The following is a 25,993-nucleotide window of genomic DNA, read 5'->3' as shown; positions in this document are numbered from 1 at the left end:
AGGAGCGAGCCCTGCCTGCAATGACCAGAAGGCGCAAGCCCTGCGTGCAATGACCAGAAGGAGAGAGCCCTGCCTGCAATGACCAGAAGGAGCGAGCCCTGCCTGCAATGACCAGAAGGAGCAAGCCCTGCGTGCAATGACCAGAAGGAGAGAGCCCTGCCTGCAATGACCAGAAGGCGCAAGCCCTGCCTGCAATGACCAGAAGGCGCAAGCCCTGCCTGCAATGACCAGAAGGCGCAAGCCCTGCCTGAAATGACCAGAAGGCGCAAGCCCTGCCTGAAATGACCAGAAGGAGCGAGCCCTGCCTGCAATGACCAGAAGGCGCAAGCCCTGCATGCTATGACCAGAAGGAGAGAGCCCTGCCTGCAATGACCAGAAGGAGAGAGCCCTGCCTGCAATGACCAGAAGGAGCGAGCCCTGCCTGCAATGACCAGAAGGAGAGAGCCCTGCCTGCAATGACCAGAAGGAGAGAGCCCTGCCTGCAATGACCAGAAGGAGCGAGCCCTGCCTGCAATGACCAGAAGGCGCAAGCCCTGCGTGCAATGACCAGAAGGCGCAAGCCCTGCATGCTATGACCAGAAGGAGCGAGCCCTGCCTGCAATGACCAGAAGGAGCGAGTCCACCTTGCAATACTCAAATGAAAGCGGAAGCACCCAGCCCTTTTAGAGATATGAGAAGAAAATGAAAAGAATCCCAGGATTATGTGCAGCAGCAGCTGGAAGAGAGCGTTGCGGGAGTGAAAAGAGGGAATTGGTGAAGGTATAAAAGGAGAAACAAGGACGGAGGCAAGAAGAGAGCTTCACTTTCAGAGGGATTGAGGTGGAGAACATCTGGACACTTCCATGGTTGAGATTGATATCCTTGTAAGCGAGCAGAAAAGAATGAGTGAAACGACTGAGAACATTAAGAATACTTCAGATAGTAGACAGCAGATAGTAGAATGGTGTAAAGAGACACAGGAACAGGGCCAAGAACAAAGATCTGAAGAACCCCGCACAGCGGAACATTTGCCAGACCAGAAGACAGAATAGGCATGGTCAATAAGATGGAAACAAAACTGTGTGCGAACAGAGACAGAAAAACCTAGAAAAGAAAGAATAGATAGAAAGAACAGAACAAAAGATAATAAAATCAGCAGAAAGATCAAGACAAACAAGGAGAGAGGAAGGCGTGGCTTTCTGAGCAGCTAGGAGAGAGGAAGGTGTGGCTTTCTGAGCAGCTAGGAGAGAGGAAGGCGTGGCTTTCTGAGCAGCTAGGAGAGAGGAAGGTGTGGCTTTCTGAGCAGCTAGGAGAGAGGAAGGTGTGGCTTTCTGAGCAGCTAGGAGAGAGGAAGGTGTGGCTTTCTGAGCAGCTAGGAGAGAGGAAGGCGTGGCTTTCTGAGCAGCTAGGAGAGAGGAAGGCGTGGCATTGTGAGCAGCTAGCAGAGAGGAAGGTGTGGCTTTCTGAGCAGCTAGGAGAGAGGAAGGCGTGGCTTTCTGAGCAGCTAGGAGAGAGGAAGGCGTGGCATTGTGAGCAGCTAGCAGAGAGGAAGGCGTGGCTTTCTGAGCAGCTAGGAGAGAGGAAGGCGTGGCATTGTGAGCAGCTAGCAGAGAGGAAGGTGTGGCTTTCTGAGCAGCTAGGAGAGAGGAAGGCGTGGCTTTCTGAGCAGCTAGGAGAGAGGAAGGCGTGGCTTTCTGAGCAGCTAGGAGAGAGGAAGGCGTGGCTTTCTGAGCAGCTAGGAGAGAGGAAGGCGTGGCATTCTGAGCAGCTAGGAGAGAGGAAGGCGCGGCATTCCGAGCAGCTAGGAGAGAGGAAGGCGTGGCATTCCGAGCAGCTGGAAGGCGTGGCATTCCGAGCAGCTAGGAGAGAGGAAGGCGTGGCATTCCGAGCAGCTAGGAGAGAGGTGGAGACATATAACAATTCCGTCTCCATAGAATGAGAAGGACGCAATCCTGATTGGGGTAGAGGAATTCGCATATTGTGATGAAGGTAGAAATAGACTGTGACATATACTAGTACTCATTCGAGAACCCTAGAAAGGAATGGAAGAAGCGAGGCTGGGTGGTAGAAGGATCAAGAGAAGGCTTTTCAGGAATTGGGGGGATGGCAGCATCCTTTCATTTGGAGGCACCCCTAGAAGCAGGCAAGGAAATACAGAAGAGGTAATACAAATAGGGAAGCAGCAGAGAGTAGACCTTGGGGGGCGGCAAAGGGCAAGCAGTGTGACACGCTAGAACCAGGTAGATGGCAATGTCATACTCAGTAAGGCTGAGGGGAGGAGTAGACATGAAGCAGAAACAGAAGGAAAGTAAGAAGAGCTTGCATCAGGAGTATGGTTCATTAGTAAAATAAGTTGTGTAATCAGTAGGAGAGAGAAGAAGAGAGAAACAGATCAGAAGAAGGGGTAGGGGATGTAAGAGACTGATCAGCATAGTACTGCTCTTTACCCAGAAGTATGGAAGAATCATAAGAGGTGTGATGAGGGGGTCAAGTTTCCAGATCAAGAGGAGAGCCAGTTTCCTTCCAATGGCAATTGGCACAGAGAAGAGAACGAGAAAAAGAACGAAGAGCAGGAGTGAGCCACGTCTAAGAAGGTTTCCATGAAGGAGAAAAGGGCTCAGCAGGACAAAAGATGTCAAGAGTTCAGTGGAGAGCGGAGTCAAAAACAGACACAGAAGAATCTGCCAAAGTATTGAAAAAATCATGAAGGTGAGAAAGAGAGGACTAAATGTAAAGAAGCTGCAGAACAGATAAAGTAAACAATAGAGCAACAGGCAGGGGATAAGGAGAGTAGAAAGTGAACCAGAAGGATAAATAGCAGCAGAGTCTGACAGAACAAACGGAGGGCTGAGAAGATCTCATCGAGAGATGATCCAGAAAGCTGCGAGGATCAGATCGAGAGATGATCCAGAAAGCTGAGAAGATCAGATCCAGAGATGATCCAGAAAGCTGAGATGATCAGATCCAGAGATGATCCAGAAAGCTGAGAAGATCAGATCCAGAGATGATCCAGAAAGCTGAGATGATCAGATCGAGAGATGATCCAGAAAGCTGAGATGATCAGATCGAGAGATGATCCAGAAAGCTGAGATGGAGGCATGCTTAGCGATTCCATAATATCATTATCCATGAGAGGAGGAACTTCAGCCATTATAGCAGTGGTGACCAGTAGTGTAACACACCGGCACTATATATTTATCTTCAAGCATACCATGAATATTCTGTCAGCAATCTTCTCTTGAGAATCGCTCTCTGGAGCAACCTTCTTCTTTTTGTGTTCTCTGCGAGTCGTCCCACGCTTTGGCTTTGTTTCTTGGTGTTCATTTGGTTCTAGGGGCCTCTCACTCGAATCCTTCTCTTTCATTCTTGACCTTTCAACCTGAAACGTTTCCTGGAGCGGCGAAGCGATGTCATGTGACTCCGACTCCCCAGATCCTACATTCTTCTCTAGGGGTTCCCCTTCCTGGCTGACAGGCACCTGCAGTTCATAAAAAGTAACATGTTTTGGAAATGGCCCAGAGCCTTACGCCATTGCAAGATGGCGTTCAGTGGCAGCGTGAACATGGAGAATAAAGTCAACACAAGATGGCGCACAGAAGGGTGAAACAACTGATTTAAAACAGCGCTGATATCTCCAGGTGATAACCACCATTGGCTTCGATATGAGTCCACCCCACAAGGAATGCCAATGATTATTAATAACAATGCTCAACAAAACCTGTCCACTAGGGCTAAAATAGCCAGCACTCCGGCAGGCGACTCAGAAGAATGACCAGCTTCTAGAAGGGGGCTTCAAATAGGGGAAAACACTCTCAGGTCAAAAACAGAATCAACAGGTGTTCTCCCACCCCAACCCCCGATTACCAACGGGCTTCTTTGCCAACTTGCAGAAATGATCAGGTTGGAGGGGTTCAAGAGGCTGCTCTTCCCTTGCCACTGATTGTCTGGGCAGGGTGGTCTTACCATTTCAGTGCCACTCTGCCTGGCTTTTTATGCCAGGCAGACAGATCTTCTGCTACTAAGGATGCCACTCTTTATAAAGCAGCCAGACCTGCCCGCCATCACTTCCTCGACCATTATGGGTTGAAGAGAGAAAGAAAAATAGGGTTTGTAAAATATATGTGTGCGCGCGCAGTGGTGGTGTGCATTTGAGATTTTAGGGGGCAGGCTACACAACAAGGGTACATTGAAATGGGGCTTCTGGGATGGGGGCATGGCCCCTGCCTATTGTTGTACCCTGTGATATGTTTTGCATTAGGAGGGTGAGATTGGGGGAGACCTAACACAGACATATCGTGAAGTGTCAAGAAGAGAGATGGTGGCTGGAAGGATACTATTTTGGGGTGACTGCAATAGGACAGGAGGCCGATGTTGGATTAAAGGGAGTGAGTGAAACATCTGATCTGATCGAAAATTGGGGGTGAGAGAGTCAAGACCATCAGGCATGTTTTGAATGGGCGGAGTTGTTGAGACGCCAGAAGGCTTTGAATTGCTTTATTTTTAGCATACCAGACTTCTTTAGTTTTGGTTATTAAGTGGCATTTTAAAGCTACCTATAAGGTAACATGATTGCTCTAGAGTACAGCTAAGAGGGACATCAGGAGGAATACACAGCTAGTAGGTGTTGTTTGGTTATTTACCCACCCATTGACTGTGAATGGCTATGATAATCCCTATGGCCTACCCCAGTCACTACACGCCCCTCACTGCCCAAAACACACCATGCTAGGACCTCTTCAAACTAGACTACTTCTATAAAGCAGTAACATCAACCTTTGTGCCCTATATGGGGCGTACCAGTGTTATTTCCAAGCACACCTCTGAGGCTGAATAGCTTAATTATTGTTGTAAATGAGTTCCTGCTTCAGCCACACCATTTTTAAGGAATATATATGTCCTTGCACATGCTCCTTGCACTGAAGCCCAGTTAATCCCAAGCACTGGCAAAGTCAACAGTATGCAGGTATTAGATAATCATTTGCCGGGCACTGACCTCATATGCCCAATTACTGACACCATATTCCAGCTGTAACCCTCGTCTGGCCAGGAAGTACCATTATGGCAGTGCCTGGGAAATGCCTGTCCCATGCCTATTCAAAAGCCAAATCTACTTGCTTTGTCAATGCATGTTCTAAACAAGGCTTCTTTGAAGATACCAATGATTGTAGTTATTTCATGAGCTTTAGGTAGTTGGCATTTAGTAAAAGTGTTTGATGAAACCCAGACCATCTCTTTTACTATAACAAACTCTTAGCATAAAGCAGTTTAAATTCAGCCATATATAAGTTTGTTTAAAACAACCATAGTTTTTCCCCACAACTTGAAAATAGTCAAAGCTGTGTTATTTTTCTGAGCAGGGCATTCCATCCACTGGCATGGTGGCAGGCAATCTCTGACTTCAGGGGCCAGCACACCAGGGCCCCATTTGGTAACCAAGGCCCTGGCATAAAGCACAATGTGTTGCATTGGGGATTGAGTGTGCGGTCCAAGACATCTCAGAGTGGACATTCCGGGAGCCAAGAGGGCCCATGGAGAAACCCAACCACTGGCTGCGGCTCTGTCCCCATCAGTCTGAAAACCTGCTGTGCAAAATGCTGCCATCTTGTCCTCTGAAAAGGATCCCGTGGGTGAGAAAACAGCCTTTAGGGGTGAGACTTTGGAGGCGCTGTAGAAGAAAACCCAACATGCTAAAATCACAATCACCATCACTGCAAGCCATACCTCTAGAAACTAGAAAAGATTGCAGTCCAGGGAGCTACTAAGGCAAGTCAGGAACCATCAATGCAAGCAATACCTCTAGTTAAGCTTGCAGTCCTGGTCGCTACTAAGGGAAGTCAGGAACCATCAATGCAAGCGATACCTCTAGATAAACTTGAAGCCCTGGTAGCTACTAAGGCATGTCAGGAACCATCACTGCAAGCAATACCTCTGGATAAACGTGCAGTCCTGGTAGCTACTAAGGGAAGTCAGGAACCATCAATGCAAGCAATACCTCTAGATAAGCTTGCAGTCCTGGTCGCTACTAAGGCAAGTCAGGAACCATCACTGCAAGCAATACCTCTAGATAAGCTTGCAGTCCTAGTAGTTACTAAGGCAAGTCAGGACCATCACTGCAAGCAATACCTGTAGATAAGCTTGCAGAACTGGTAACTACTAAGGCATGCCAGGAACCATCACTGCAAGCAAAACCTCTAGAGAAGCTTGCAGTCCTAGTAGCTACTAAGGCAAGTCAGCAACCATCACTTCAAGCAATACCTCTAGATAAACTTGCAGTCCTGGTAGCTACTAAGGCAAGTCAGGAACCATCACTGCAAGCAATACCTTCAGATAAGCTTGCAGTCCTGGGATCTACTAAGGCAAGTCAGGAACCATCACTGCAAGCAATACCTCTAGATAAACGTGCAGTCCTGGTAGCTACTAAGGCAAGTCAGGAACCATCACTGCAAGCAATAACTCTTGATAAGCTTGCAGTCCTGGTAGCTACTAAGGCAAGTCAGGAACCATCACTGCAAGCAATACCTTCAGATAAGCTTGCAGTCCTGGGAGCTACTAAGGCAAGTCAGGAACCATCACTGCAAGCAATACCTCTGGATAAGCTTGCCGTCCTGGTAGCTACTAAGGCAAGTCAGGAACCATCACTGCAAGCAATACCTCTAGATAAGCTTGCAGTCCTAGTAGGTACTAAGGCAAGTCAGGACCATCACTGCAAGCAATACCTCTAGATAAGCTTGCAGTCCTGGTAGCTACTAAGGCATGCCAAGAACCATCACTGCAAGCAAAACCTCTGGATAAGCTTGCAGTCCTGGTAGCTACTAAGGCAAGTCAGGAACCATCACTGCAAGCAATAACTCTTGATAAGCTTGCAGTCCTGGTAGCTACTAAGGCAAGTCAGGAACCATCACTGCAAGCAATACCTTCAGATAAGCTTGCAGTCTTGGGAGCTACTAAGGCAAGTCAGGAACCATCACTGCAAGCAATACCTCTAGATAAACTTGCAGTCCTGGTAGCTGCTAAGGCAAGTCAGGAACCATCACTGCAAGCAATAACCCTTGATAAGCTTGCAGTCCTGGTAGCTACTAAGGCAAGTCAGGAACCATCACTGCAAGCAATACGTTCAGATAAGCTTGCAGTCCTGGGAGCTACTAAGGCAAGTCAGGACCCATCACTGCAAGCAATACCTCTAGATAAGCTCGCCGTCCTGGTAGCTACTAAAGTAAGTCAGGAACCATCACTGCAAGCAATACCTCAAGATAAGCTTGCAGTCCTAGTAGGTACTAATGCAAGTCAGGATCATCACTGCAAGCAATACCTCTAGATAAGCTTGCAGTCGTGGTAGCTACTAAGGCATGCCAGGAACCATCACTGCAAGCAAAACCTCTAGATAAGCTTGCAGTCCTAGTAGCTACTAAGGCAAGTCAGCAACCATCACTTCAAGCAATACCTCTAGATAAACTTGCAGTCCTGGTAGCTAATAAGGCAAGTCAGGAACCATAACTGCAAGCAATAACTCTTTATGAGCTTGTAGTCATGGTAGCTACTAAGGCAAGTCAGGAACCATCACGGCAAGCAATACCTCCAGATAAGCTTGCAGTCCTGGTAGCTACTAAGGCAAGTCAGGAACCATCACTGCAAGCAAAACCTCTAGATAAGCTTGCAGTCCTAGTAGCTACTAAGGAGAGTCAGGAACCATCACTGCAAGCAAAACCTCTCGATAAGCTTGCAGTCCTAGGAGCTACTAATGCAAGTCAGCAACCATCACTGCAAGCAATACCTCCAGATAAGCTTGCAGTCCGGGTAGCTACTAAGGCAAGTGAGTAACCATCACTGCAAGTAGTAACTCTTGATAAGCTTGAAGTCCTGGTAGCTACTAAGGCAAGTCAGGAACCATCACTGCAAGCAATACTTCTAGATAAGCTTGCAGTACTAGTAGCTACTGAGGGAAGTCAGGAACCATCACTGCAAGCAAAACCTCCAGAGAAGCTTGCAGTCCTGGGAGCTACTAAGGCAAGTCAGGAACCATCACTGCAAGCAATACCTATAGATAAGCTTGCAGTCCTAGTAGGTACTAAGGCAAGTCAGGACCATCACTGCAAGCAATACCTCCAGATAAGCTTGCAGTCCTGGTAGCTACTAAGGCATGCCAGGAACCATCACTGCAAGCAAAACCTCTGGATATGCTTGCAGTCCTAGTAGCTACTAAGGCAAGTCAGCAACCAGCACTTCAAGCAATACCTCTAGATAAGCTTGCAGTCCTAGTAGGTAGTAAGGCAAGTCAGGACCATCACTGCAAGCAATACCTCTAGATAAGCTTGCAGTCCTGGTAGCTACTAAGGCATGCCAGGAAACATCACTGCAAGTAAAACCTCTATATAAGCTTGCAGTCCTAGTAGCTACTAAGGCAAGTCAGCAACCATCACTGCAAGCAATACCTCCAGATAAGCTTGCAGTCCGGGTAGCTACTAAGGCAAGTCAGTAACCATCACTGCAAGTAGTAACTCTTGATAAGCTTGCAGTCCTGGTAGCTACTAAGGCAAGTCAGGAACCATCACTGCAAGCAATACCTCTACGATACGCTTGCAGTCCTAGTAGCTACTAATGCAAGTCAGGAACCATCACTGCAAGCAATACTTCTAGATAAGCTTGCAGTCCTAGTAGCTACTAAGGCACGCTAGGGACCATCACTACAAGCAAAACCTCAAGATAAGCTTGCAGTACTAGTAGCTACTGAGGGAAGTCAGGAACCATCACTGCAAGCAAAACCTCCAGAGAAGCTTGCAGTCCTGGGAGCTACTAAGGCAAGTAAGGAACCATCACTGCAAGCAATACCTCTAGATAAGCTTGCAGTCCTAGTAGGTACTAAGGCAAGTCAGGACCATCACTGCAAGCAATACCTCTAGATAAGCTTGCAGTCCTGGTAGCAACTAAGGCATGCCAGGAACCATCACTGCAAGAAAAACCTCTAGATAAGCTTGTAGTCCTAGTAGCTACTAAGGCAAGTCAGCAAACATCACTTCAAGCAATACCGCTAGATAAACTTGCAGTCCTGGTAGCTACTAAGGCAAGTCAGGAACCATCACTGCAAGCAATAACTCTTGATGAGCTTGCAGTCATGGTAGCTACTAAGGCAAGTCAGGAACCATCACTGCAAGCAATACCTCCAGATAAGCTTGCAGTCCTGGTAGCTACTAAGGCAAGTCAGGAACCATCACTGCAAGGGATACCTCTAGATTAGCTGGCAGTCCTGGTAGGTAATAAGGCAAGTCAGGAACCATCACTGCAAGGAATACCTCTAGATAAGCTTGCAGTCCTGGGAGCTACTAAGGCAAGTCAGGAAACATCATGTCAAGCCATACCGCTAGATAAGCTTGCACTCCTGGGAGCTACTAAGGAAAGTCAGGAACCATCACTGCAAGCCATACCTCTAGATAAGTGTGCATTCCTAGTAGCTACTAAGGCAAGGCAGGAACCATCACTGCAAGCAATGCCTCTAGATAAGCTTGCAGTCCTAGTAGCGACTAAGGCAAGTCAGGAACCATCACTGCAAGCAATACCTCTAGATAAGCTTGCAGTCCTAGTAGCTAATAAGGCAAGTCAGGAACCATCACTGCAAGCAAAACCTCTAGATAAGCTTGCAGTCCTGGTAGCTACTAAGGCAAGTCAGGAACCATCACTGCAAGCAATACCTCTAGATAAGCTTGCAGTCCTAGTAGTTACTAAGACAAGTCAGGAAAGATGACTGCAAGCAATACCTCTAGATAAGCTTGCAGTCCTAATAGCTACTCAGACAAGTCAGGAACCATCACTGCAAGCAAAACCTTGAGATAAGCTTGCAGTACTGGTAGATACTAACGCAAGTCAGGAACCATCACTGGAAGCAAAACCTCTAGATAAGCTTGTAGTCCTAGTAGCTACTAAGGCAAGTCAGGAACCATCACTGCAAGCAATACCGCTAGATAAGCTTGCAGTACTAGTAGCTACTGAGGCAAGTCAGGAACCATCACTGCAAGCAAAACCTCTAGATAAGCTTGCAGTCCTAATATTTACTAAGGCAAGTCAGGAACGATGACTGCAAGCAATACCTCTAGATAAGCTTGCAGTCCTAATAGCTACTAAGACAAGTCAGGAACCATCACTGCAAGCAATACCTCTAGATAAGCTTGCCGTCCTGGTAGCTACTAAGGCAAGTCAGGAACCATCACTGCAACCAATACCTCTAGATAAACTTGCAGTCCTGGGAGCTACTAAAGCAAGTCAGGAACCATCACTGCAACCAATACCTCTAGATAAGCTTGCCGTCCTGGTAGCTACTAAGGCAAGTCAGGAACCATCACTGCAAGCAAAACCTCTAGATAAGCTTGCAGTCCTGGTAGCTACTAAGGCAAGTCAGGAACCATCACTGCAAGCAATACCTCTAGATAAGCTTGCAGTCCTAGTAGTTACTAAGACAAGTCAGGAAAGATGACTGCAAGCAATACCTCTAGATAAGCTTGCAGTCCTAATAGCTACTCAGACAAGTCAGGAACCATCACTGCAAGCAAAACCTCGAGATAAGCTTGCAGTACTGGTAGCTACTGAGGCAAGTCAGTAACCATCACTGCAAACAATACCTCTAGATAAGCTTGCAGTCCTGGGAGCTACTAAGGCAAGTCAGGAACCATCACTGGAAGCAAAACCTCTAGATAAGCTTGTTTTCCTAGTAGCTACTAAGGCAAGTCAGGAACCATCACTGCAAGCAATACCGCTAGATAAGCTTGCAGTACTAGTAGCTACTGAGGCAAGTCAGGAACCATCACTGCAAGCAAAACCTCTAGATAAGCTTGCAGTCCTAGTATTTACTAAGGCAAGTCAGGAAAGATGACTGCAAGCAATACCTCTACATAAGCTTGCAGTCCTAATAGCTACTAAGACAAGTCAGGAACCATCACTGCAAGCAAAACCTCTAGATATGCTTGCAGTCCTAGTAGCTACTAAGGCAAGTCAGCAACCATCACTTCAAGCCATACCTCTAGATAAGCTTGCAGTCCTAGTAGCTACTAAGGCAAGTCAGGAACCATCACTGCAAGCAATACCTCTAGATAAGCTTGCAGTCCTGGGAGCTACTAAGGCAAGTCAGAAAACATCACGGCAAGCCATACCGCTAGATAAGCTTGCAATCCTGGGAGCTACTAAGGAAAGTCAGGAACCATCACTGCAAGCCATACCTCTAGATAAGCGTGCAGTCCTAGTAGCTACTAAGGCAAGGCAGGAACCATTAGTGCAAGCAATGCCTCTGGATAAGCTTGCAGTCCTAGTAGCGACTAAGGCAAGTCAGGAACCATCACTGCAAGCAATACCTCTAGATAAGCTTGCAGTCCTAGTAGCTAATAAGGCAAGTCAGGAACCATCACTGCAAGCAAAACCTCTAGATAAGCTTGCAGTCCTGGTAGCTACTAAGGCAAGTCAGGAACCATCACTGCAAGCAATACCTCTAGATAAGCTTGCAGTCCTAGTAGTAACTAAGACAAGTCAGGAACCATCACTGCAAGCAAAACCTTGAGATAAGCTTGCAGTACTGGTAGCTACTAACGCAAGTCAGGAACCATCACTGGAAGCAAAACCTCTAGATAAGCTTGTAGTCCTAGTAGCTACTAAGGCAAGTCAGGAACCATCACTGCAAGCAATACCGCTAGATAAGCTTGCAGTACTAGTAGCTACTGAGGCAAGTCAGGAACCATCACTGCAAGCAAAACCTCTAGATAAGCTTCTAGTCCTAGTATTTACTAAGGCAAGTCAGGAAAGATGACTGCAAGCAATACCTCTAGATAAGCTTGCAGTCCTAATAGCTACTAAGACAAGTCAGGAACCATCACTGCAAGCAATACCTCTAGATAAGCTTGCCATCCTGGTAGCTACTAAGGCAAGTCAGGAACCATCACTGCAACCAATACCTCTAGATAAACTTGCAATCCTGGGAGCTACTAAGGCAAGTCAGGAACCATCACTGCAAGCAATACCTCTAGATAAGCTTGCCGTCCTGGTAGCTACTAAGGCAAGTCCGGAACCATCACTGGAAGCAAAAACTTTAGATAAGCTTGTAGTCCTAGTAGCTACTACGGCAAGTCAGGAACCATCACTGCAAGCAATATCGCTAGATAAGCTTGCAGTCCTAATAGCTACTCAGACAAGTCAGGAACCATCACTGCAAGCAAAACCTCGAGATAAGCTTGCAGTACTGGTAGCTACTAACACAAGTCAGGAACCATCACTGGAAGCAAAACCTCTAGATAAGCTTGTAGTCCTAGTAGCTACTAAGGCAAGTCAGGAACCATCACTGCAAGCAATACGGCTAAATAAGCTTGCAGTACTAGTAGCTACTGAGGCAAGTCAGGAACCATCACTGCAAGCAAAACCTCTAGATAAGCTTGCAGTCCTAGTATTTACTAAGGCAAGTCAGGAAAGATGACTGCAAGCAATACCTCTAGATAAGCTTGCAGTCCTAATAGCTACTAAGGCAATTCAGGAACCATCACTGCAAGCAATACCGCTAGATAAGCTTGCAGTACTAGTAGCTACTGAGGCAAGTCAGGAACCATCACTGCAAGCAAAACCTCTAGATAAGCTTGCAGTCCTAGTATTTACTAAGGCAAGTCAGGAAAGATGACTGCAAGCGATACCTCTAGATAAGCTTGCCGTCCTGGTAGCTACTAAGGCAAGTCAGGAACCATCACTGCAACCAATACCTCTAGATAAACTTGCAGTCCTGGGAGCTACTAAGGCAAGTCAGGAACCATCACTGCAAGCAATACCTCTAGATAAGCATGCGGTCCTGGTAGCTACTAAGGCAAGTCAGGAACCATCACTGGAAGCAGAAACTTTAGATAAGCTTGTAGTCCTAGTAGCTACTACGGCAAGTCAGGAACCATCACTGCAAGCAATACCGCTAGATAAGCTTGCATTCCTAGTAGCTACTAAGGCAAGTCAGGAACCATCACTGCAAGCAATACCTCTAGATAAGCTTGCAGTCCTGGGAGCTACTAATGCAAGTCAGGAACCATCACTGGAAGCAAAACCTCTAGATAAGCTTGTAGTCCTAGTAGCTACTAAGGCAAGTCAGGAACCATCACTGCAAGCAATACCGCTAGATAAGCTTGCAGTACTAGTAGCTACTGAGGCAAGTCAGGAACCATCACTGCAAGCAAAACCTCTAGATAAGCTTGCAGTCCTAGTATTTACTAAGGCAAGTCAGGAAAGATGACTGCAAGCAATACCTCTAGATAAGCTTGCAGTCCTAATAGCTACTAAGACAAGTCAGGAACCATCACTGCAAGCAAAACCTCTAGATATGCTTGCAGTCCTAGTAGCTACTAAGGCAAGTCAGCAACCATCACTTCAAGCCATACCTCTAGATAAGCTTGCAGTCCTAGTAGCTACTAAGGCAAGTCAGGAACCATCACTGCAAGCAATACCTCTAGATAAGCTTGCAGTCCTGGGAGCTACTAAGGCAAGTCAGGAAACATCACGGCAAGCCATACCGCTAGATAAGCTTGCAATCCTGTGAGCTACTAAGGAAAGTCAGGAACCATCACTGCAAGCCATACCTCTAGATAAGCGTGCAGTCCTAGTAGCTACTAAGGCAAGGCAGGAACCATCACTGCAAGCAATGCCTCTAGATAAGCTTGCAGTCCTAGTAGCGACTAAGGCAAGTCAGGAACCATCACTGCAAGCAAAACCTCTAGATAAGCTTGCAGTCCTGGTAGCTACTAAGGCAAGTCAGGAACCATCACTGCAAGCAATACCTCTAGATAAGCTTGCAGTCCTAGTAGTTACTAAGACAAGTCAGGAAAGATGACTGCAAGCAATACCTCTAGATAAGCTTGCAGTCCTAATAGCTACTCAGACAAGTCAGGAACCATCACTGCAAGCAAAACCTCGAGATAAGCTTGCAGTACTGGTAGCTACTGAGGCAAGTCAGAAACCATCACTGCAAACAATACCTCTAGATAAGCTTGCAGTCCTGGGAGCTACTAAGGCAAGTCAGGAACCATCACTGGAAGCAAAACCTCTAGATAAGCTTGTAGTCCTAGTAGCTACTAAGGCAAGTCAGGAACCATCACTGCAAGCAATACCGCTAGATAAGCTTGCAGTACTAGTAGCTACTGAGGCAAGTCAGGAACCATCACTGCAAGCAAAACCTCTAGATAAGCTTGCAGTCCTAGTATTTACTAAGGCAAGTCAGGAAAGATGACTGCAAGCAATACCTCTAGATAAGCTTGCAGTCCTAATAGCTACTAAGACAAGTCAGGAACCATCACTGCAAGCAAAACCTCTAGATATGCTTGCAGTCCTAGTAGCTACTAAGGCAAGTCAGCAACCATCAATTCAAGCCATACCTCTAGATAAGCTTGCAGTCCTAGTAGCTACTAAGGCAAGTCAGGAACCATCACTGCAAGCAATACCTCTAGATAAGCTTGCAGTCCTGGGACCTACTAAGGCAAGTCAGGAAACATCATGTCAAGCCATACCGCTAGATAAGCTTGCACTCCTGGGAGCTACTAAGCAAAGTCAGGAACCATCACTGCAAGCCATACCTCTAGATAAGCGTGCATTCCTAGTAGCTACTAAGGCAAGGCAGGAACCATCACTGCAAGCAATGCCTCTAGATAAGCTTGCAGTCCTAGTAGCGACTAAGGCAAGTCAGGAACCATCACTGCAAGCAATACCTCTAGATAAGCTTGCAGTCCTAGTAGCTAATAAGGCAAGTCAGGAACCATCACTGCAAGCAAAACCTCTAGATAAGCTTGCAGTCCTGGTAGCTACTAAGGCAAGTCAGGAACCATCACTGCAAGCAATACCTCTAGATAAGCTTGCAGTCCTAGTAGTTACTAAGATAAGTCAGGAAAGATGACTGCAAGCAATACCTCTAGATAAGCTTGCAGTCCTAATAGCTACTCAGACAAGTCAGGAACCATCACTGCAAGCAAAACCTTGAGATAAGCTTGCAGTACTGGTAGATACTAACGCAAGTCAGGACCCATCACTGGAAGCAAAACCTCTAGATAAGCTTGTAGTCCTAGAAGCTACTAAGGCAAGTCAGGAACCATCACTGCAAGCAATACAGCTAGATAAGCTTGCAGTACTAGTAGCTACTGAGGCAAGTCAGGAACCATCACTGCAAGCAAAACCTCTAGATAAGCTTGCAGTCCTAATATTTACTAAGGCAAGTCAGGAACGATGACTGCAAGCAATACCTCTAGATAAGCTTGCAGTCCTAATAGCTACTAAGACAAGTCAGGAACCATCACTGCAAGCAATACCTCTAGATAAGCTTGCTGTCCTGGTAGCTACTAAGGCAAGTCAGGAACCATCACTGCAACCAATACCTCTAGATAAACTTGCAGTCCTGGGAGCTACTAAAGCAAGTCAGGAACTATCACTGCAACCAATACCTCTAGATAAGCTTGCCGTCCTGGTAGCTACTAAGGCAAGTCAGGAAACATCACTGGAAGCAAAAACTTTAGATAAGCTTGTAGTCCTAGTAGCTACTACGGCAAGTCAGGAACCATCACTGCAAGCAAAACCTCTAGATAAGCTTGCAATCCTGGGAGCTACTAAGGAAAGTCAGGAACCATCACTGCAAGCCATACCTCTAGATAAGCATGCAGTCCTAGTAGCTACTAAGGCAAGGCAGGAACCATCACTGCAAGCAATGCCTCTAGATAAGCTTGCAGTCCTAGTAGCGACTAAGGCAAGTCAGGAACCATCACTGCAAGCAATACCTCTAGATAAGCTTGCAGTCCTGGTAGCTACTAAGGCAAGTCAGGAACCATCACTGCAAGCAATACCTCTAGATAAGCTTGCAGTCCTAGTAGTTACTAAGACAAGTCAGGAAAGATGACTGCAAGCAATACCTCTAGATAAGCTTGCAGTCCTAATAGCTACTCAGACAAGTCAGGAACCATCACTGCAAGAAAAAACCTCGAGATAAGCTTGCAGTACTGGTAGCTACTGAGGCAAGTCAGAAACCATCACTGCAAACAATGCCTCTAGATAAGCTTGCAGTCCTGGGAGCTACTAAGGCAAGTCAGGAACCATCACTGGAAGCAAAACCTCTAGATAAGCTTGTAGTCCTAGTAGCTACCAAGGCAAGTCAGGAACCATCACTGCAAGCAATACCGCTAGATAAGCTTGCAGTACTAGTAGCTACTAAGGCAAGTCAGGAACCATCACTGCAAGCAAAACCTCTAGATAAGCTTGCAGTCCTAGTATTTACTAAGGCAAGTCAGGAAAGATGACTGTGCGCAATACCTCTAGAAAAGCTTGCAGTCCTAATAGCTACTAAGACAAGTCAGGAACCATCACTGCAAGCAAAACCTCTAGATATACTTGCAGTCCTAGTAGCTACTAAGGCAAGTCAGCAACCATCACTTCAAGCCATACCTCTAGATAAGCTTGCAGTCCTAGTAGCTACTAAGGCAAGTCAGGAACCATCACTGCAAGCAATACCTCTAGATAAGCTTGCAGTCCTGGGACCTACTAAGGCAAGTCAGGAAACATCATGTCAAGCCATACCGCTAGATAAGCTTGCACTCCTGGGAGCTACTAAGGAAAGTCAGGAACCATCACTGCAAGCCATACCTCTAGATAAGTGTGCATTCCTAGTAGCTACTAAGGCAAGGCAGGAACCATCACTGCAAGCAATGCCTCTAGATAAGCTTGCAGTCCTAGTAGCGACTAAGGCAAGTCAGGAACCATCACTGCAAGCAATACCTCTAGATAAGCTTGCAGTCCTAGTAGCTAATAAGGCAAGTCAGGAACCATCACTGCAAGCAAAACCTCTAGATAAGCTTGCAGTCCTGGTAGCTACTAAGGCAAGTCAGGAACCATCACTGCAAGCAATACCTCTAGATAAGCTTGCAGTCCTAGTAGTTACTAAGACAAGTCAGGAAAGATGACTGCAAGCAATACCTCTAGATAAGCTTGCAGTCCTAATAGCTACTCAGACAAGTCAGGAACCATCACTGCAAGCAAAACCTTGAGATAAGCTTGCAGTACTGGTAGATACTAACGCAAGTCAGGAACCATCACTGGAAGCAAAACCTCTAGATAAGCTTGTAGTCCTAGTAGCTACTAAGGCAAGTCAGGAACCATCACTGCAAGCAATACCGCTAGATAAGCTTGCAGTACTAGTAGCTACTGAGGCAAGTCAGGAACCATCACTGCAAGCAAAACCTCTAGATAAGCTTGCAGTCCTAATATTTACTAAGGCAAGTCAGGAACGATGACTGCAAGCAATACCTCTAGATAAGCTTGCAGTCCTAATAGCTACTAAGACAAGTCAGGAACCATCACTGCAAGCAATACCTCTAGATAAGCTTGCCGTCCTGGTAGCTACTAAGGCAAGTCAGGAACCATCACTGCAACCAATACCTCTAGATAAACTTGCAGTCCTGGGAGCTACTAAAGCAAGTCAGGAACCATCACTGCAACCAATACCTCTAGATAAGCTTGCCGTCCTGGTAGCTACTAAGGCAAGTCAGGAACCATCACTGGAAGCAAAAACCTTAGATAAGCTTGTAGTCCTAGTAGCTACTACGGCAAGTCAGGAACCATCACTGCAAGCAAAACCTCTAGATAAGCTTGCAGTCCTGGTAGCTACTAAGGCAAGTCAGGAACCATCACTGCAAGCAATACCTCTAGATAAGCTTGCAGTCCTAGTAGTTACTAAGACAAGTCAGGAAAGATGACTGCAAGCAATACCTCTAGATAAGCTTGCAGTCCTAATAGCTACTCAGACAAGTCAGGAACCATCACTGCAAGCAAAACCTCGAGATAAGCTTGCAGTACTGGTAGCTACTGAGGCAAGTCAGTAACCATCACTGCAAACAATACCTCTAGATAAGCTTGCAGTCCTGGGAGCTACTAAGGCAAGTCAGGAACCATCACTGGAAGCAAAACCTCTAGATAAGCTTGTTTTCCTAGTAGCTACTAAGGCAAGTCAGGAACCATCACTGCAAGCAATACCGCTAGATAAGCTTGCAGTACTAGTAGCTACTGAGGCAAGTCAGGAACCATCACTGCAAGCAAAACCTCTAGATAAGCTTGCAGTCCTAGTATTTACTAAGGCAAGTCAGGAAAGATGACTGCAAGCAATACCTCTACATAAGCTTGCAGTCCTAATAGCTACTAAGACAAGTCAGGAACCATCACTGCAAGCAAAACCTCTAGATATGCTTGCAGTCCTAGTAGCTACTAAGGCAAGTCAGCAACCATCACTTCAAGCCATACCTCTAGATAAGCTTGCAGTCCTAGTAGCTACTAAGGCAAGTCAGGAACCATCACTGCAAGCAATACCTCTAGATAAGCTTGCAGTCCTGGGAGCTACTAAGGCAAGTCAGAAAACATCACGGGAAGCCATACCGCTAGATAAGCTTGCAATCCTGGGAGCTACTAAGGAAAGTCAGGAACCATCACTGCAAGCCATACCTCTAGATAAGCGTGCAGTCCTAGTAGCTACTAAGGCAAGGCAGGAACCATTAGTGCAAGCAATGCCTCTGGATAAGCTTGCAGTCCTAGTAGCGACTAAGGCAAGTCAGGAACCATCACTGCAAGCAATACCTCTAGATAAGCTTGCAGTCCTAGTAGCTAATAAGGCAAGTCAGGAACCATCACTGCAAGCAAAACCTCTAGATAAGCTTGCAGTCCTGGTAGCTACTAAGGCAAGTCAGGAACCATCACTGCAAGCAATACCTCTAGATAAGCTTGCAGTCCTAGTAGTAACTAAGACAAGTCAGGAACCATCACTGCAAGCAAAACCTCGAGATAAGCTTGCAGTACTGGTAGCTACTAACGCAAGTCAGGAACCATCACTGGAAGCAAAACCTCTAGATAAGCTTGTAGTCCTAGTAGCTACTAAGGCAAGTCAGGAACCATCACTGCAAGCAATACCGCTAGATAAGCTTGCAGTACTAGTAGCTACTGAGGCAAGTCAGGAACCATCACTGCAAGCAAAACCTCTAGATAAGCTTCTAGTCCTAGTATTTACTAAGGCAAGTCAGGAAAGATGACTGCAAGCAATACCTCTAGATAAGCTTGCAGTCCTAATAGCTACTAAGACAAGTCAGGAACCATCACTGCAAGCAATACCTCTAGATAAGCTTGCCATCCTGGTAGCTACTAAGGCAAGTCAGGAACCATCACTGCAACCAATACCTCTAGATAAACTTGCAGTCCTGGGAGCTACTAAGGCAAGTCAGGAACCATCACTGCAAGCAATACCTCTAGATAAGCTTGCCGTCCTGGTAGCTACTAAGGCAAGTCCGGAACCATCACTGGAAGCAAAAACTTTAGATAAGCTTGTAGTCCTAGTAGCTACTACGGCAAGTCAGGAACCATCACTGCAAGCAATATCGCTAGATAAGCTTGCAGTCCTAATAGCTACTCAGACAAGTCAGGAACCATCACTGCAAGCAAAACCTCGAGATAAGCTTGCAGTACTGGTAGCTACTAACACAAGTCAGGAACCATCACTGGAAGCAAAACCTCTAGATAAGCTTGTAGTCCTAGTAGCTACTAAGGCAAGTCAGGAACCATCAGTGCAAGCAATACGGCTAGATAAGCTTGCAGTACTAGTAGCTACTGAGGCAAGTCAGGAACCATCACTGCAAGCAAAACCTCTAGATAAGCTTGCAGTCCTAGTATTTACTAAGGCAAGTCAGGAAAGATGACTGCAAGCAATACCTCTAGATAAGCTTGCAGTCCTAATAGCTACTAAGGCAATTCAGGAACCATCACTGCAAGCAATACCGCTAGATAAGCTTGCAGTACTAGTAGCTACTGAGGCAAGTCAGGAACCATCACTGCAAGCAAAACCTCTAGATAAGCTTGCAGTCCTAGTATTTACTAAGGCAAGTCAGGAAAGATGACTGCAAGCGATACCTCTAGATAAGCTTGCCGTCCTGGTAGCTACTAAGGCAAGTCAGGAACCATCACTGCAACCAATACCTCTAGATAAACTTGCAGTCCTGGGAGCTACTAAGGCAAGTCAGGAACCATCACTGCAAGCAATACCTCTAGATAAGCATGCGGTCCTGGTAGCTACTAAGGCAAGTCAGGAACCATCACTGGAAGCAGAAACTTTAGATAAGCTTGTAGTCCTAGTAGCTACTACGGCAAGTCAGGAACCATCACTGCAAGCAATACCGCTAGATAAGCTTGCATTCCTAGTAGCTACTAAGGCAAGTCAGGAACCATCACTGCAAGCAATACCTCTAGATAAGCTTGCAGTCCTGGGAGCTACTAAGGCAAGTCAGGAACCATCACTGGAAGCAAAACCTCTAGATAAGCTTGTAGTCCTAGTAGCTACTAAGGCAAGTCAGGAACCATCACTGCAAGCAATACCGCTAGATAAGCTTGCAGTACTAGTAGCTACTGAGGCAAGTCAGGAACCATCACTGCAAGCAAAACCTCTAGATAAGCTTGCAGTCCTAGTATTTACTAAGGCAAGTCAGGAAAGATGACTGCAAGCAATACCTCTAGATAAGCTTGCAGTCCTAATAGCTACTAAGACAAGTCAGGAACCATCACTGCAAGCAAAACCTCTAGATATGCTTGCAGTCCTAGTAGCTACTAAGGCAAGTCAGCAACCATCACTTCAAGCCATACCTCTAGATAAGCTTGCAGTCCTAGTAGCTACTAAGGCAAGTCAGGAACCATCACTGCAAGCAATACCTCTAGATAAGCTTGCAGTCCTGGGAGCTACTAAGGCAAGTCAGGAAACATCACGGCAAGCCATACCGCTAGATAAGCTTGCAATCCTGTGAGCTACTAAGGAAAGTCAGGAACCATCACTGCAAGCCATACCTCTAGATAAGCGTGCAGTCCTAGTAGCTACTAAGGCAAGGCAGGAACCATCACTGCAAGCAATGCCTCTAGATAAGCTTGCAGTCCTAGTAGCGACTAAGGCAAGTCAGGAACCATCACTGCAAGCAAAACCTCTAGATAAGCTTGCAGTCCTGGTAGCTACTAAGGCAAGTCAGGAACCATCACTGCAAGCAATACCTCTAGATAAGCTTGCAGTCCTAGTAGTTACTAAGACAAGTCAGGAAAGATGACTGCAAGCAATACCTCTAGATAAGCTTGCAGTCCTAATAGCTACTCAGACAAGTCAGGAACCATCACTGCAAGCAAAACCTCGAGATAAGCTTGCAGTACTGGTAGCTACTGAGGCAAGTCAGAAACCATCACTGCAAACAATACCTCTAGATAAGCTTGCAGTCCTGGGAGCTACTAAGGCAAGTCAGGAACCATCACTGGAAGCAAAACCTCTAGATAAGCTTGTAGTCCTAGTAGCTACTAAGGCAAGTCAGGAACCATCACTGCAAGCAATACCGCTAGATAAGCTTGCAGTACTAGTAGCTACTGAGGCAAGTCAGGAACCATCACTGCAAGCAAAACCTCTAGATAAGCTTGCAGTCCTAGTATTTACTAAGGCAAGTCAGGAAAGATGACTGCAAGCAATACCTCTAGATAAGCTTGCAGTCCTAATAGCTACTAAGACAAGTCAGGAACCATCACTGCAAGCAAAACCTCTAGATATGCTTGCAGTCCTAGTAGCTACTAAGGCAAGTCAGCAACCATCAATTCAAGCCATACCTCTAGATAAGCTTGCAGTCCTAGTAGCTACTAAGGCAAGTCAGGAACCATCACTGCAAGCAATACCTCTAGATAAGCTTGCAGTCCTGGGACCTACTAAGGCAAGTCAGGAAACATCATGTCAAGCCATACCGCTAGATAAGCTTGCACTCCTGGGAGCTACTAAGCAAAGTCAGGAACCATCACTGCAAGCCATACCTCTAGATAAGCGTGCATTCCTAGTAGCTACTAAGGCAAGGCAGAAACCATCACTGCAAGCAATGCCTCTAGATAAGCTTGCAGTCCTAGTAGCGACTAAGGCAAGTCAGGAACCATCACTGCAAGCAATACCTCTAGATAAGCTTGCAGTCCTAGTAGCTAATAAGGCAAGTCAGGAACCATCACTGCAAGCAAAACCTCTAGATAAGCTTGCAGTCCTGGTAGCTACTAAGGCAAGTCAGGAACCATCACTGCAAGCAATACCTCTAGATAAGCTTGCAGTCCTAGTAGTTACTAAGATAAGTCAGGAAAGATGACTGCAAGCAATACCTCTAGATAAGCTTGCAGTCCTAATAGCTACTCAGACAAGTCAGGAACCATCACTGCAAGCAAAACCTTGAGATAAGCTTGCAGTACTGGTAGATACTAACGCAAGTCAGGACCCATCACTGGAAGCAAAACCTCTAGATAAGCTTGTAGTCCTAGTAGCTACTAAGGCAAGTCAGGAACCATCACTGCAAGCAATACAGCTAGATAAGCTTGCAGTACTAGTAGCTACTGAGGCAAGTCAGGAACCATCACTGCAAGCAAAACCTCTAGATAAGCTTGCAGTCCTAATATTTACTAAGGCAAGTCAGGAACGATGACTGCAAGCAATACCTCTAGATAAGCTTGCAGTCCTAATAGCTACTAAGACAAGTCAGGAACCATCACTGCAAGCAATACCTCTAGATAAGCTTGCTGTCCTGGTAGCTACTAAGGCAAGTCAGGAACCATCACTGCAACCAATACCTCTAGATAAACTTGCAGTCCTGGGAGCTACTAAAGCAAGTCAGGAACTATCACTGCAACCAATACCTCTAGATAAGCTTGTAGTCCTAGTAGCTACTACGGCAAGTCAGGAACCATCACTGCAAGCAAAACCTCTAGATAAGCTTGCAGTCCTGGTAGATACTATGGCAAGTCAGGAACCATCACTGCAAGCAATACCTCTAGATAAGCTTGCAGTCCTAGTAGTTACTAAGACAAGTCAGGAAAGATGACTGCAAGCAATACCTCTAGATAAGCTTGCAGTCCTAATAGCTACTCAGACAAGTCAGGAACCATCACTGCAAGCAAAACCTCGAGATAAGCTTGCAGTACTGGTAGCTACTGAGGCAAGTCAGTAACCATCACTGCAAACAATACCTCTAGATAAGCTTGCAGTCCTGGGAGCTACTAAGGCAAGTCAGGAACCATCACTGGAAGCAAAACCTCTAGATAAGCTTGTTTTCCTAGTAGCTACTAAGGCAAGTTAGGAACCATCACTGCAAGCAATACCGCTAGATAAGCTTGCAGTACTAGTAGCTACTGAGGCAAGTCAGGAACCATCACTGCAAGCAAAACCTCTAGATAAGCTTGCAGTCCTAGTATTTACTAAGGCAAGTCAGGAAAGATGACTGCAAGCAATACCTCTAGATAAGCTTGCAGTCCTAATAGCTACTAAGACAAGTCAGGAACCATCACTGCAAGCAAAACCTCTAGATATGCTTGCAGTCCTAGTAGCTACTAAGGCAAGTCAGCAACCATCACTTCAAGCATACCTCTAGATAAGCTTGCAGTCCTAGTAGCTACTAAGGCAAGTCAGGAACCATCACTGCAAGCAATACCTCTAGATAAGCTTGCAGTCCTGGGAGCTACTAAGGCAAGTCAGGAAACATCACGGCAAGCCATACCGCTAGATAAGCTTGCAATCCTGGGAGCTACTAAGGAAAGTCAGGAACCATCACTGCAAGCCATACCTCTAGATAAGCGTGCAGTCCTAGTAGCTACTAAGGCAAGGCAGGAACCATTAGTGCAAGCAATGCCTCTGGATAAGCTTGCAGTCCTAGTAGCGACTAAGGCAAGTCAGGAACCATCACTGCAAGCAATACCTCTAGATAAGCTTGCAGTCCTAGTAGCTAATAAGGCAAGTCAGGAACCATCACTGCAAGCAAAACCTCTAGATAAGCTTGCAGTCCTGGTAGCTACTAAGGCAAGTCAGGAACCATCACTGCAAGCAATACCTCTAGATAAGCTTGCAGTCCTAGTAGTAACTAAGACAAGTCAGGAACCATCACTGCAAGCAAAACCTCGAGATAAACTTGCAGTCCTGGGAGCTACTAAGGCAAGTCAGGAACCATCACTGCAAGCAATACCTCTAGATAAACTTGCAGTCCTGGGAGCTACTAAGGCAAGTCAGGAACCATCACTGCAAGCAATACCTCTAGATAAGCTTGCCGTCCTGGTAGCTCCTAAGGCAAGTCCGGAACCATCACTGGAAGCAAAAACTTTAGATAAGCTTGTAGTCCTAGTAGCTACTACGGCAAGTCAGGAACCATCACTGCAAGCAATATCGCTAGAGAAGCTTGCAGTCCTAATAGCTACTCAGACAAGTCAGGAACCATCACTGCAAGCAAAACCTCGAGATAAGCTTGCAGTACTGGTAGCTACTAACACAAGTCAGGAACCATCACTGGAAGCAAAACCTCTAGATAAGCTTGTAGTCCTAGTAGCTACTAAGGCATGTCAGGAACCATCACTGCAAGCAATACCGCTAGATAAGCTTGCAGTACTAGTAGCTACTGTGGCAAGTCAGGAACCATCACTGCAAGCGAAACCTCTAGATAAGCTTGCAGTCCTAGTATTTACTAAGGCAAGTCAGGAAAGATGACTGTAAGCAATACCTCTAGATAAGCTTGCAGTCCTAATAGCTACTAAGACAAGTCAGGAACCATCACTGCAAGCAAAACCTCTAGATATGCTTGCAGTCCTAGTAGCTACTAAGGCAAGTCAGCAACCATCACTTCAAGCATACCTCTAGATAAGCTTGCAGTCCTAGTAGCTACTAAGGCAAGTCAGGAACCATCACTGCAAGCAATACCTCTAGATAAGCTTGCAGTCCTGGGAGCTACTAAGGCAAGTCAGGAAACATCACGGCAAGCCATACCGCTAGATAAGCTTGCAATCCTGGGAGCTACTAAGGAAAGTCAGGAACCATCACTGCAAGCCATACCTCTAGATAAGCGTGCAGTCCTAGTAGCTACTAAGGCAAGGCAGGAACCATTAGTGCAAGCAATGCCTCTGGATAAGCTTGCAGTCCTAGTAGCGACTAAGGCAAGTCAGGAACCATAACTGCAAGCAATACCTCTAGATAAGCTTGCAGTCCTAGTAGCTAATAAGGCAAGTCAGGAACCATCACTGCAAGCAAAACCTCTAGATAAGCTTGCAGTCCTGGTAGCTACTAAGGCAAGTCAGGAACCATCACTGCAAGCAATACCTCTAGATAAGCTTGCAGTCCTAGTAGTAACTAAGACAAGTCAGGAACCATCACTGCAAGCAAAACCTCGAGATAAACTTGCAGTCCTGGGAGCTACTAAGGCAAGTCAGGAACCATCACTGCAAGCAATACCTCTAGATAAACTTGCAGTCCTGGGAGCTACTAAGGCAAGTCAGGAACCATCACTGCAAGCAATACCTCTAGATAAGCTTGCCGTCCTGGTAGCTACTAAGGCAAGTCCGGAACCATCACTGGAAGCAAAAACTTTAGATAAGCTTGTAGTCCTAGTAGCTACTACGGCAAGTCAGGAACCATCACTGCAAGCAATATCGCTAGATAAGCTTGCAGTCCTAATAGCTACTCAGACAAGTCAGGAACCATCACTGCAAGCAAAACCTCGAGATAAGCTTGCAGTACTGGTAGCTACTAACACAAGTCAGGAACCATCACTGGAAGCAAAACCTCTAGATAAGCTTGTAGTCCTAGTAGCTACTAAGGCATGTTAGGAACCATCACTGCAAGCAATACCGCTAGATAAGCTTGCAGTACTAGTAGCTACTGAGGCAAGTCAGGAACCATCACTGCAAGCAAAACCTCTAGATAAGCTTGCAGTCCTAGTATTTACTAAGGCAAGTCAGGAAAGATGACTGCAAGCAATACCTCTAGATAAGCTTGAAGTCCTAATAGCTACTAAGGCAATTCAGGAACCATCACTGCAAGCAATACCGCTAGATAAGCTTGCAGTACTAGTAGCTACTGAGGCAAGTCAGGAACCATCACTGCAAGCAAAACCTCTAGATATGCTTGCAGTCCTAGTAGCTACTAAGGCAAGTCAGCAACCATCACTTCAAGCCATACCTCTAGATAATCTTGCAGTCCTAGTAGCTA

At 46.1% G+C, this 25,993-nt stretch overlaps 1 protein-coding gene across 8 annotated transcripts in view; it reads right to left on the bottom strand.

Moving 5' to 3' along the window:
* The window catches only part of SYNE2 (spectrin repeat containing nuclear envelope protein 2), a 1,840,150-nt gene that overhangs the window by 831,084 nt on the left and 983,073 nt on the right, over nucleotides 1–25,993 (bottom strand). For 7 of the 8 annotated variants that reach the window (XM_069638223.1, XM_069638224.1, XM_069638227.1 and 4 more), the window contains one exon: nucleotides 3,191–3,457. The exons of the other annotated variant lie outside the window; for it this stretch is intronic. In XM_069638223.1, coding sequence (XP_069494324.1) covers nucleotides 3,191–3,457 — 267 coding nt within the window. The remainder of the gene's footprint in view (nucleotides 1–3,190; nucleotides 3,458–25,993) is intronic. 8 annotated transcript variants of the gene reach the window in all.

The sequence above is a fragment of the Ambystoma mexicanum genome, chromosome 14, assembly GCF_040938575.1.
Source record: "Ambystoma mexicanum isolate Mex_15411 chromosome 14, UKY_AmexF1_1, whole genome shotgun sequence".
Classification (NCBI taxonomy): domain Eukaryota; kingdom Metazoa; phylum Chordata; class Amphibia; order Caudata; family Ambystomatidae; genus Ambystoma; species Ambystoma mexicanum.
This window is presented reverse-complemented; position numbering and strand designations above follow the sequence as displayed.